Here is a 12,728-nt window from a genome sequence, read left to right as displayed (position 1 = left end):
AACACTGATTCAATTTACCTTATATTCTTTTCAATTTACTGAATGAAAAAATGTATTTAAATACCGTAACTACCTATTCCACCTTCCGTGAATTATAGAGTACTTTTCCAATATCACGTGATCAATTCAAACGTTTCAAACTTAGATGTGATTTAGATAAGAATCATTTTCGCAGAGGGCGAAGCGAAGCGGAGCCCGAGGGCTACAAAGCACCAAGGGAAAATGGCATTTCGCTCCAGAGGTGTATATACTATTTTTTGCATTCGCGTCGACCGACGTTTACCTATACTCTTTAAATGAATTGATGGTTCTTTGAAGATTATAACCACATATTAATCAGGTTAGTGGAGAATTAAGTATAACCGTGGCAACCAATAAATTAAAATTTAATCATGTTAGTCGAGAATTCAGATAAACCATGGCAACAGATAAACAAACAATGTTTGCTGTTGAAAAAGTGCGTGAATTAAAATGGAAGTTGCGGGTTGTTCTGAAGAACCTTATGAAATTACAAACGCCGCTAACGCTGCTGTTGTGAATTTACTACCTGATAAGTCGAAAAAGTTGTATGAAGCAGCATATAAAGGTTTTAAAGACTGGTGCATAGAAAAAGATGTCGCGACCGTCACCGACAATGTTATGTTGGTTTACTTTAGCGAAAAAGCCAAAAAGTACAAATGTTCAACGGTATGGGCACAATATTCCATGGTGAGGTCTTGTATGCTCATTTACGACAATGTTGACATCAACAAATTTCCAAAATTGATATCATTTTTAAAAAGGAATTCTGATGGATATTCTCCGAAAAAATCGAAAATATTTAATAGAGAAGAGGTGGAAAAATTCTTGCTTGAAGCTGACGATGATACCCATCTTATGCGAAAGGTAAAATTGCGTTTACTTAACGTATTAAACATTGCTAACCATTTCCTCTTTAGGTTGCGTTGATTTTTGGAATATCTGGCGCATGTCGCACTGACGAATTGGTCAATATGACACTGGATAACGTTGAAGATGTGGGGTCTTCTTTCATAATTACCCTGCCACATACAAAAAACAAAACATCCAGAACGTTCGTTATAGCGAGTAATGAAGGCGGTAAAGTGGATTTTCTTCAGATAATTCGCAAATACACGTCCCTTCGACCTGGAACTAACCATGGACGATTTTTTGTTTTCTACAAGAACGGAAAATGTACTCAGCCGGTTGGGAAAAACACGCTTGGCAAGGTGCCAAATATGATCGCCAATTACTTAAAATTACCAAACCCAGAACTCTATACGGGGCACTGCATGAGGCGTTCCTCCACCACTCTATTGGCGGATGCTGGAGCTGACATCACCACTATAAAACGGCATGGTGGGTGGAAGTCCACCACAGTCGCGGAAAGCTACATTGAGAACTCTGTGGCCAACAAAACGAAGATTGCAAATCAGATTATTCAAGGTAGCACTACCTCAAATGTCAATATAACATCGGGAGCCAGTTCTGATTCGAATCTATTGATTAATAAAATTCCAGCGGTAAATTTTACAAAATGTGAAAATATAACGTTTAATTTAAATATAAACAATGTACCTTTTTAAGTTTGAGTTAATATAACCTATATAAATATCAGGGAGTTTTCATTATCATTATTTCTCAAGGGACTGAAATGCAATTTCTGTCCCTGTTTTGTGATCATAGAAACGGATTTTTACCCTCGCGAGTGCAAAAAAGAATTTATTTCAATTCAAATGGCCTGCCGTCATATTTTTATTTAACAAAATTTAATATTAAGGTCAAAGGTAACATGTCGTATCAAATAAAGTTGCCTTGGCCGCTGCTTACGATTAATAAAAGATTTCGGGTTTGTTGGATGCTCTTTATTTATGAGAAAGTTGAATGTCTGTAAATGGAGTTCAATTTCGACTCTCATAAAGCACATTTATTTGATGTGAGGGTGTGGGTGTGTGTGTGTGTTGGCTGGCACTTGAAAATGTCATCGGCTTGGTAACGTGTATCTACAAAAAAGTACTTAGCCCACAACTATTTCACAAGTCAGTCAGTACATTTGATGGGTATTATTAACGTGCCTATTGTTTTAATTTTCGACCAGTGCATTATTTGACGCATGAAGATACCAGCTGTAGGTTAAATTTTTTCCGTCATTACCATACGCAATCCCTTCAAACTCTACAGTCCAGGAAAGTAACTCAAAGCGCCCAACGAAGCCTTATTATTTTTCTTTAGACATCCGTATTTACAATTACCCAAGCAACTGGTCCAAGAGAATAAGTAAATAATTCCCGCATGTCATTTTTCTGATTTTCAGCTATTGTTGTGTTTACTTCGTCTGGCAGGATGACATTTTCGGAAATTTTCATTGAGATTATTTGTGTCATACGAGAAAGCGGTCAACGTTGTTTTTGTTTACATTTTTATTTTATTTAACGTAGAAATTTCTGGTAATTACTAGAATTAGGTCTCTTAATGTCTGATAACAAACACCGACCGCTATTTTTGGTCTATTAACGTACATACATTGAGGGAGTAGGCTTTGTTGTCAACTGTGTATGATTGGTTGTTATAATTTTGATTTTCAGAAGAAGAGTTTCGCCTTAAATAGGACGTGAAGAAGAAAAGCGTCGCTTTTAGCCAGTCAACACAGTACTGCGCTTCGTTGAAAATTCGAAATCTACTTTTTGCCACAGTCTACGCCGTACTATGTTCCATTGAAGTTTTTAAAAACAGGTTTTTGCCAAGTTTGGGGTCAAAGTGCGGCCAATTTAATTCAGCTCTTTGCTACGTCAGCACCGAGTCACGTTTCGTAGAAGAATTTATTTCGCTTTTTGTGAGTTCCATCGTGGATTATTTGGGTTGAAGCGACGGCCAGTATTGAAAGTTTCGCCTAATGTGAGTTTGAAGTTCGAAGTTTCGTTTGCGTAGCCGGAACCCGAATTCGCGGCTAGTTTTTGTTCTACGTTTTGAAGTCTTGGCCATCAAAGGTGCTGCAAGGAGAGGTGTTTTTCGGCGCCCCTATAAATGCTGCGATCACCCGGACGTTAGTGTAAAGTGCATTCATTGAAAATTGTAATTGTTTTTGTAAACTGTGTAAGGATACCTTTTTATTTGGAATACAATTCTCGGACAAGTAATGTAACTAGTTAAGTTTTAATTTTAGTCTTTTTGTAATAATTGTTTGTGTGTTTGTACCATTTTCCTTGTGTGTTAGAATTAAATCGCACTTTTGTAATTGTTTCACATTAACTTCCGTGTGTTTCATTTATAACGACGTCTTTTCTAATTTCGTGTGTTTTTATGGGATACTTGCCCAAGGTCCTTTAATTATTAAAAATTTTGAATTTCAGTTTTAAGTTTGAGGTATTTGGTCTGACCCACTATCTGCTAGAAGTTAACAGGTTAACTGAGAGCAGAGTCGAATCTCTCTTCTGTGCTGGGGAGAAGTTTTGTGCCGTGATAATTGATAAAAGGGAACGAGCTGGCTAGATTCTTGTGCACAATGCACGTATAAATTGCAGTCTCCTTTACAGTTTACCCGAAGCAATCCCACTAGAATTTCAATAAGTTCGGGGTAATAGGTACATCCAGTATGTCGGAGAAATGTCTAAATCTAAATAATAGGCGAATATGTTGAGCATAATCGGGGACTGAACGATTGCGAAGTAAAACCGTTGAGGAGTTTATAAAAAATATTTCCTCGGTGCTCGTTTAAAATTCCGAGCTCTTCATCTGGCATTTTCAACCACTCTTGAAAACTATTCCAAAGGACTCTCATACTGACTTCGTATATTAATATATGTACCGCAATTGTACTGTCGCCCTTCCAGTACTTTCGTTATAGATCCTTCAGAAATAGTGTCCGATTCTACATCTAAATCCCGGCGTCCACTATCACCAAAACATTTTCCATATGTCGCAAGTAAATTGCAAATTGTAATCATTGGGATTATTGAATCATATATTAGTGGGTGACACCATACAATTTCGCAAGCTTTCGAGAATAAAGGTTGATCCATCACAACGACAATTTTATCCAAATCTATTTTCTTTCTTATCAATAAACAAAAAAAAAACAATTTCGTAACATTTCTTAATCGGAGACCATATTTGTCGCCGGAAAGTTGATAGTGGGTAAGTATCTGCTCTCACTTTCCAGTCCAGTCTACGATTTTACTCTGTCGCCAGTCGAATCCATTATACGACTTAACACACACACAAAACGTTTCAGCACTTCTGAATGCAGATCTGACAAAGGTCTCTATCGTCTTTCTTGGCGAGTATCACAACGGGAGGTTTTTTTCTTGCCGTGTAAACGTAAGGTGGTATGTCATCAATCATCATTAAAGGCCTCAATACTCCTTTTTTTTTGCTCTAACGGTTGAGTCGGGGACAGCTGCAGGTATAGCAGCATAACAGCTTTTGCAAACATTGAGCTGTGTCAATTTCTAAAAGCTTAGAATAATTACAGCTCTTGATGTGACTTTCCACCAGGAATATTCGACTTTTAGTACTAGGCTAATTCGCCATTTTGAATAGCTACCCTTTTGAGATGTCTATCATACCTGTTTATGCTTACAATAGCATCCACTATCATCCCCCAAAGTGGCGCTTTGTCCACTCAAATGATTGTCAAAAAGGCAATTTTCCAGTATGGCCCATAGACAACTATAAAAATTCAATGTCTATACCGGTGTCACATAAAAAATGCCATGATAGACCTCTTGGTGAGAAGGGTGGGTAAATGAATAGTTGATTATTGAAAATGTGGCTGAATGGGCATAGATCCCGAAATAGTCAATAATTAAAATTAAAGAAATTCGGAAAATAAATGCGCTACCCAGTCTGTTAAAAATACGTTTAACCTCATATGAGATATTCATATTGTAACGTAAATTTAATTAGGTACGTGATTTATTTATTTACAGTTAAATTAATAATGAATTTATAACAGTCCTTGAATAGATTGATTTATAGCAGATAATGTTATCACTCACGTGTACTCAAATTTATAACATGTAGATTTATCTCTACAAACATCTCTTAATATAAAAAAGCATTCTATATAGCGCAAAAGAATTTAAAATGTGTAGTTTTCAATAGACTTATTAATTTTATATTGATCTCTGCAAATGTACCTACCTCAGAATGTGGTGCTGTTTTTGGTGTCTTAAAAACACCATATGTCTATGAGATAATGTGAGTGGAAAACACTGTACTTTGGGGGAAGCAATTATTGATATACCTACCCAAAATCAAACCTGCATTTTTATATAAATACTTTGACGGGTTCATTCTAAAGCAAAGTAGGTATACGAAAAATAGGGATGCTCCGAACCGCTATAACCTTGTAAACAAATAATTTCCCCCAAAATATTATCTCTCAGTTTTGTGTTGTACAGAGTGATAGGTATGTATGTATTAACGTATCAGTGTGAATTACACCTTCGGCTCTGAAAGGTAAATAATTTCAGTTTCGTATTCCCGTCGGTGCGCGTGCTTTTCACATGCCTGTGCTCCCATTCGCCACTATTACTCATGCTTAATTATTCCAAGGTCTACCTGCAATACGCTTCTTTTCAATGATAAAAACCAAAAAGGCACTTTTGTAACTTATTCAGTCTATTTCAAGCGGAATACTGCTGAAGTTCCGCTCTGAAACTAGTTTACTGTTAATACAACCTCTTTATACAATAGATTTCTCATCCACCTACCCTTCGAACCAACCTTTGTTGTTGTAATCTATAACCCTATTTATTACACAATCCCGTCTTGAATCTATTTTTATTCAACCATCAGTTTTCTTACTTCGTGTTTCTATAGACTGCCGACAGAAAACTCCTCTACATTTTTTTATCATAAGTTTGTTACGCTATCAAATGTTCTTGATTATACAGTTAGGTACGTATATAATAAATGACCATGCAAACTTCCGTGCCCCCTTCTCAAAATGAAATTATTTGCTTAACAATAAATTGTCACATAAAGTAATGTATATAGAATCAGAGCTAATCCAAAAATAACGTACAAAAATAACCTTCCACAATAAAACACTGCAGGAACGAGTTATGACAACAATCAAGATTTATGATTACGTATATTTTATTGTACTACGGCCATGTTTAGAACTTTATAAAAAGACAATTTTGTACGAAATGGCAAGATTTTAGTTCTCCTTTGGCTAACCGCGAAAAAAAAGCTGCACGGTGCACTAGGAGCTTTAAGAGCCAATAGGATTTTTCCTGATATCCCCTGAAATTCGCTCCACTTGGACAAATTAAACAAAACTACCTACACTCTGAACTTGTAAGGAATCTAATATTGATAGTTTTGTATATTTATTTTAGGTAGCTAATGACAAAACTACTTTCTTAGTTGCTGTGAGATGCCGCCACCTATCTCACCTTTCTACCTCTCACAAGTACCACTTTCAGTTATCTCTTTCCTCCTCTTACCTCTTCCAATTATTCCATCACTTCTACTTCACCTTCCTCCAGCTCCAGTAGTCATAACCAGAACCCGACCTGTACCCTATAATTTCTCTAGTCTTCCCAAAGACCACCTTCTCCAGTATCTTAGGCTAGTGCTCGGCATCTAGGGCCTGAATTGAAAGTTATATGTCGTCCGAACCGAAGTAGAAAAATTCTGTTCACAGAAATCCCAAATTCCAAATGGAAAGTAAAAAAGGAGAGTGAAAAGGTAGTGTGAAAATGGAAAGTGTAAAGGGAGAGTAAACAGGGAGGGTAAAAAGTGAGAGGGAAAAGATCGAGTTAATAGGGAGAGTGAAACGGGATATAATTAGTATTAGCGCGATGGTTCCAGTCATAAGAAAGTCACAAAGTAAAAAGGAAGATTTACCCGTGGGCGCCCAGCTACGAGGTTCAGTGACAATGAAATCTATCAAGAGCATACCTGGCAAAAGATCCAAACACCAACGACCAGAGTAATGGATAACCTGGCCTAGAAAACTGCAAGGGGTTTTTAAAGAGATACTTCAGACACAAAGCTTATAACACTGGATTGCTGGAATTGTTATCGAATTCTAACTGTTTTTGTAGTCAACTTGCATGTATTTTGTTTCTTGGAATTTGTATGAAATCCTCGTTTGGTGCTCCTGGATGCAATTTGAAATTTGCGGTAATACTTTGTCAGATGTAGCTTGTCTCTTCTACATATCTTGATTCTTGAAGCATGGAATTTATTGGAATAATGGAATAATCTTTTTTAAATCAGTAAAACTTCATAAAACAGTGCATAGAACTTCTATAAGGCTCGCTGTAAGGAACTGATTATATCTTACATTTAGAAAAAAAACATTAAAGATTGATAGAGAAAAATAAAAGAAAAGTAACCCCTTTTACTATGTAAACTTTCATTAATTAATTCCTATCTCCATAAATTGAAGAAAAACTTAGTGTAATAATTAATAAGGCTACAGCACAATAGAGAACATTGATTTGCCTGGTTCTAATAATTTTCTCGGCGTTTGCATACTAAAAACAGAACAATGAAGTATTTTTAATGACTGATTTGGAGATAGACTTGAATCCGACGAAACATTCATAAACTTCTCACAATTGACACAGATATTAGCGACAAACAACAAATGGAACTTTGCTCTGCTTTCCCGGACAATCGCAGCGCAGTTAAATCCGGTCGCGTCCCGTTTTAAATTTATTCCGCCAGAAATGCAAACGTGCAAGCTTCATCCAATATCAAGGCAAAAAAAATAGGGGCGAAAACAATCTCTCTGATATCACGTCTGGAGCTTCTCTTTTTATAATTATACACGTTCATAAACGTTAGCTTTTCTCTGCAAGTTTTATGACCAAGCTCACATAACAAGGAAAAATTTATTAGGCTACAGATAAAGGGAAAATTCAATAACAATAAATAATTGTCAATTGCAGAGTATACGAACAAGCAACTAAATCACATGATTTAATGGAAACTGGATGTAGATTCCAATTATTTTATTGTAGGAGTGTTTGTTTTAGTTTTAAAAGTTTGGGACGTTCTTTTCGAGCTGATGTTTATTAAACTTAGTTACTTTGAGCAATGTTGCATTTGAAGTTTGAAAATGGAGACGTTCGGACTCAATTTAAGGGTGGAAAAAGAGAGAGATTTCATAAATAAAAGGATGGGTAGTTGACGATTGCTTACGTATCTTAAAGCATATGGTTGGTGTTTGTGGTTTACTGAAATGTCCCATTTGTTTTGGACAGCCCGTTTATTATTGAGTGGCTGGTATTATATCGTCGCAATATTGCTTGCTTTCCAACGTAATAGCGTACTAAATTATCATCTTGCTTATATTATAATACATCAAACCGTTACGTTAAATATTAATTTTGTTTTCAAGTTTTGTTATTCCAATTATTTTGTTTTAGATATAAAACAAAAGGAACGTATTCAATTCTTAATCTCGACCGCCTGTAATCATAAATGATTTATTTATTATTTCGCAAATGGGGCCAAGTATTGTGTTGTATTAACCTTATGAGTAATGTTTGTTGTATCCCTTCGATTTTGCCAATCGGCAGTGTTACTACGAAAATGGTATGGATGAATGGTATTGACTTATTTTAGGTCGTTTTAAATTAATTAAAAAACCAATTTGGTCTCGTCGGAACAAAATGGCCGACCAGTTAACGGTATGGGTACAAAAACACCCATCACAAACACTCTGTATATAACTATCATTACAGATTTTTGTCTACTGGTACTGTCGATAATCCCATGGCCTTACCCTTATTAGCCCATGGATAATCCCATAACCGTTTTTCTTCGAAAATGACCGTGGTCAGCGAACAACCCCTTAATCAAGTGGGCTATCGGGCTATGATCCGAGTTTTCGTGAAAAAGGTATGGAACACTTCTGGTTCCAACAAGGCGGTGTTCCATCACACACTGCTAAAGAAACTATACCCTTATAGAAGACTTTGTTCCCTGGCCGCTTAATATCAAAAGGTGGTGGTGATGATCGCCAGATTTGACGGCGCCGGACTTTTTCCTTTGGGGATACTGAAGTCAAAGATTTATGGGAACAAGCCGAAGGCCGTACGTGCACCTAAGGCCAATATTCGACGGGAAATAGCCGCCATCTCGACCGAGACATTGGCGAAAACGATGAAAAACGTCGAAAGCGGGCCCATTTGGTCAGGCGAGCCAATGGCGACCACTTACGCGATATCATATTCAAAAAGTACTGTAAAAAAACTTTTTCATCCGAATTAAGTGATTTTTCGCTTGAATACAAAAAAAAAGGTGATTGGCGGATTAGTGGGATCGGATAGCATAAAAATATTTTAGTGCTGACTAAAAATCGGGGTCTAATTGCAAAATGTGATAGAGAGATGAAATTTGGTGAGATGGTTGAGAATGCTTTTCTAAAGATACACCCAAATTTGCCAACTCGAAATCCCGCCGCTCGAGGGGCGCGGGAGAAAAACCATTATTCGGGGTAACACCTCACTCATACTTTAAAGTATCCCTCAATCACCTCTTGGCACATTATATCCTCCTGATACAAGATTTCTCACATCGCATCTTACCTAACCTCACTAATACTTTAACATAACCCTCAAATCACCTCCTCGCACATTACATTCTCCTGATACAAGATTTTTCACCTAGCCTAACTGTGCGAGGATGTGATTGAAGGTTACGTTAAAGTATTAGTGAGGTTAGGTTGGAGTGAAAGTTAGGGTAAGTGATCAGAAGAATATGTTTTTTTTAATTTATTATCCCTCTCTTGTTCTGGGACCTCAACAGGCTTGCGCCCAATTACAGTGTGACCCTCATAATGTTTTTTAAAGCAATGTGCGAGGAGGTGGTTGAAGGTTATGTTAAAGTACGAATGAGGTTAGGTTAGGTGAGAACAGAGCTGGCTCGAACATTCTCAGAAACCGCTCGAGCGACGATTTAATTGTCCCAAAAACGCTCGCGAGCATCGAGCGGTTTTGCAAAGCGAATTCGTTTCTGAGTTCCGAACACTCCTAAAAGTGCTCGAGCGGTTTATCGCGTGCGCGCGGAAAAAGTACTCGTGAGCGGAAAAAACGCTAAATAGCGGAAAAAGCGCTTGTGAGCGGAAAAAAGCTCTAAAGCCGAATAAACGTGTGTCATCGGACAAGGTGCTCGGGAGCGAAAAAAACACGCTCACGAGAGGAAAAGAGCTTGCGAGCGATCAAAAAAGGCTCATGAGCGGAAAAAACGCTCGCAAACAGTAAAAGGCGCTCGAGCGCCGAGCACTTTCAGTAAACGCCATCATGGGAACGGTTGTAATGATTTAGCAGTTTTATTTGGTTTTTCAAATAAGGTGGTAGGGATCCTCGCTGTAACACAGATTCGTCTATTGTTCAATGTTCATTGTGAGGAGAGTTTTTTCCATTGACGCCATTTCATCTTCAGGTATAATATTTATTCATTATAACATCCAACAATCGTGATCAGGATTGTTGATCTTCATCAGTGGACACAAAGATCATGAAAATGAAATAATCCTAGGAGGTATCCACGTGACAAAAGTAAAGCTTCTAGGAGCTGCAAAGAAAATAACCAATACTACCTAATTCTAATGCGAAAGTAAAATTAAATTACATACAAAAATAAGAATTTTAATTGTATTTTATCTTTGTCATCGGTTTAAACGCGACTTAAAGCGCAAACACTATGCATAAAGCTTCGTAATAAGCTCATAAATTCTTACCAACCTTTCAAAGCAAATATTTTCCTGTGTTATCCAAAAGAGATCTCTTTAGCTGACCTATATTATATAGGTCAGTGGTATAATACCACATGTAGCCTATTGAAAATGGCTCAAATCCAATCCACTCATCTGCCGCTTTACGCGCGATTTCCTTTAATCTTCTATTAATTTATACATAATATAATAGTGTAATGCACTTAACACTTTGTAAGCACATTCCATCCAACGTGATTCTAAATTCAATAGGATTTTTAAAACGATTTGCCTGGTTCGAACACTTCTTCATATAACATAAAACCCCTCTAAAGTATTTCATTATCGGCGCGAGACACACTTTCCTATGGCATGTTGAACTTAATTTTAATATCAAGCGTTGGGGCCAGGTTTCCTGCGAAAGTATTTTCCTCTTTTATATTGCAAAGTAACGCAAACATTATTTTTGCGCTTGATGCTAATAAAAACAAGCAACGAAATCGACATCAATTTCAAAAGTGTCTAGTTAAGTTTTAGTTTCGGTTTTAGTTTATTATGGCCAATAATATCTCAGAGAAAAGGACCTATGCGAGAACTCGCTTAGACCATGAGAAATTTCGATAGTGATTACGAATTAGAACTATGTTTGTTTTTCACTTTACTTTACTTTGTGACTAGAGCTAATAAACTGCCCCAATACAGACGACGGGCGACAAAGACTCTTCCAGTTGACAAGTTTTGACCAAAATTGAATCAGTTAGTCCCTTGGACCATTGTCGCCCTATTACTGAAAACAGAATTGGAAAATTCGAAACCGTTCGCGAGTTATCATGTACACAGACGGACGGACGGACGCATGGCCGGACAGAAAAACCAAATATCCTCTTTTACCAAAAATCGACTACACCAAAATTTTTCGGGAAAACACTTTTTCTTATTAATTTTGGGACGTAGAATCTAAACCAATTCGTACTTTCTCGATTAGACTTCTCAATCAAAAGTTATAGACTAGAAACCAATTTCGAAAGAAAATTCAAAGGGCTGTAACTTTTGAACTAGTAGCCCAATCTCGGAACTGTTTGAAATTATGGATTCTACAGGCCACATTCTATAAGAAAATTTTTTTTCCGGGTCGATCTGAGACAATTTTTTTTCGGGGCTCAAAAAAAGCAGTGTATAACCTTCCTTTTTTACCAAAAATTGACTACACCAAAATTTCTCGGGAAAACACTTTTTCTTATTAATTTTGGTGCGTAGAATCCAAAACAATTCGTACTTTTTCGATCAGACTTCTCAATCAAAAGTTATAGACTAGAAACCAATTTCGAAGAAAAATTCAAAGGGCTGTAACTTTTGAACTAGTAGCCCAATCTTGGAACTGTTTGAAATTATGGATTCTACAGGCCACATTCTATAAGAACATTTTTTTCCGGGTCGATCTGAGACCATTTTTTTTCGGGGCTCAAAAAAAGGCAGTGTATAACCTTCCTTTTTTACCAAAAATCGACTACACCAAAATTTCTCGGGAAAACACTTTTTCTTAATAATTTTGGGGCGTAGAATCCAAAACAATTCGTACTTTTTCGATTAGACTTCTCAATCAAAAGTTATAGACTAGAAACCAATTTCGAAAGAAAATTTAAAGGGCTGTAACCAGGATAAAATGTAAACAGAAAAGAAATAAATCCCCTTCAGTTGTTAACAGACAAAATTTGTAATTTGAGTACGTGATTCTTCAGAACACCGGGCCGAGATGGTTAATGGTGTTTATAGCGTTTACAGGATTTACAGGATCATTGCACTACCCATATACCATTTCTCAGTTGTGTTCAACGATCAACGCTTGTCCTCAGCAGAAAATGGGAGAGTATACCTAACCGTAGTTCCGGAGTAGGTACAAAGATTTACAAATTAATGGTGTAGTGTTAACGTAAAGCAATGTGGTGTTAGCAAGCTTAACAAGGTTAATTGCTGTGAGGTGGCTGTAATATTGGATAGGAATATGAAATTAGCCAACGTCGTAATGTATTAAGCTTTTTTAGCGACC

At 36.9% G+C, this 12,728-nt stretch overlaps 1 protein-coding gene across 1 annotated transcript; it reads left to right on the top strand.

Annotated features, from left to right (window-relative positions):
• The first annotated feature begins 299 nt into the window (after positions 1-299).
• Positions 300-1,710, top strand: LOC116167089. The gene is made up of 3 exons (XM_031482328.1): positions 300-340; positions 400-885; positions 939-1,710. The coding sequence occupies exons 2-3, from the start codon at positions 472-474 to the stop codon at positions 1,584-1,586; spliced, it is 1,062 nt and encodes a 353-aa protein (XP_031338188.1). The 5' UTR covers positions 300-340; positions 400-471; the 3' UTR covers positions 1,587-1,710.
• Positions 1,711-12,728: the final 11,018 nt, after the last annotated feature.

The sequence above is a fragment of the Photinus pyralis genome, unplaced genomic scaffold, assembly GCF_008802855.1.
Source record: "Photinus pyralis isolate 1611_PpyrPB1 unplaced genomic scaffold, Ppyr1.3 Ppyr1.4_LG3b, whole genome shotgun sequence".
In the NCBI taxonomy this organism is placed as follows: domain Eukaryota; kingdom Metazoa; phylum Arthropoda; class Insecta; order Coleoptera; family Lampyridae; genus Photinus; species Photinus pyralis.
Note: the sequence above shows the minus strand (reverse complement) of the source record. Positions and strands in the feature narration are given on the sequence as shown.

Coding starts and splice junctions, on each gene's coding strand:
- LOC116167089 (XM_031482328.1), top strand. CDS start 472: ATGGAAGTTGCGGGTTGTTCTGAAGAACCTTATGAAATTACAAACGCC. Junction 886..938: donor ATACCCATCTTATGCGAAAG/GTAAAATTGCGT, acceptor TTTCCTCTTTAG/GTTGCGTTGATTTTTGGAAT.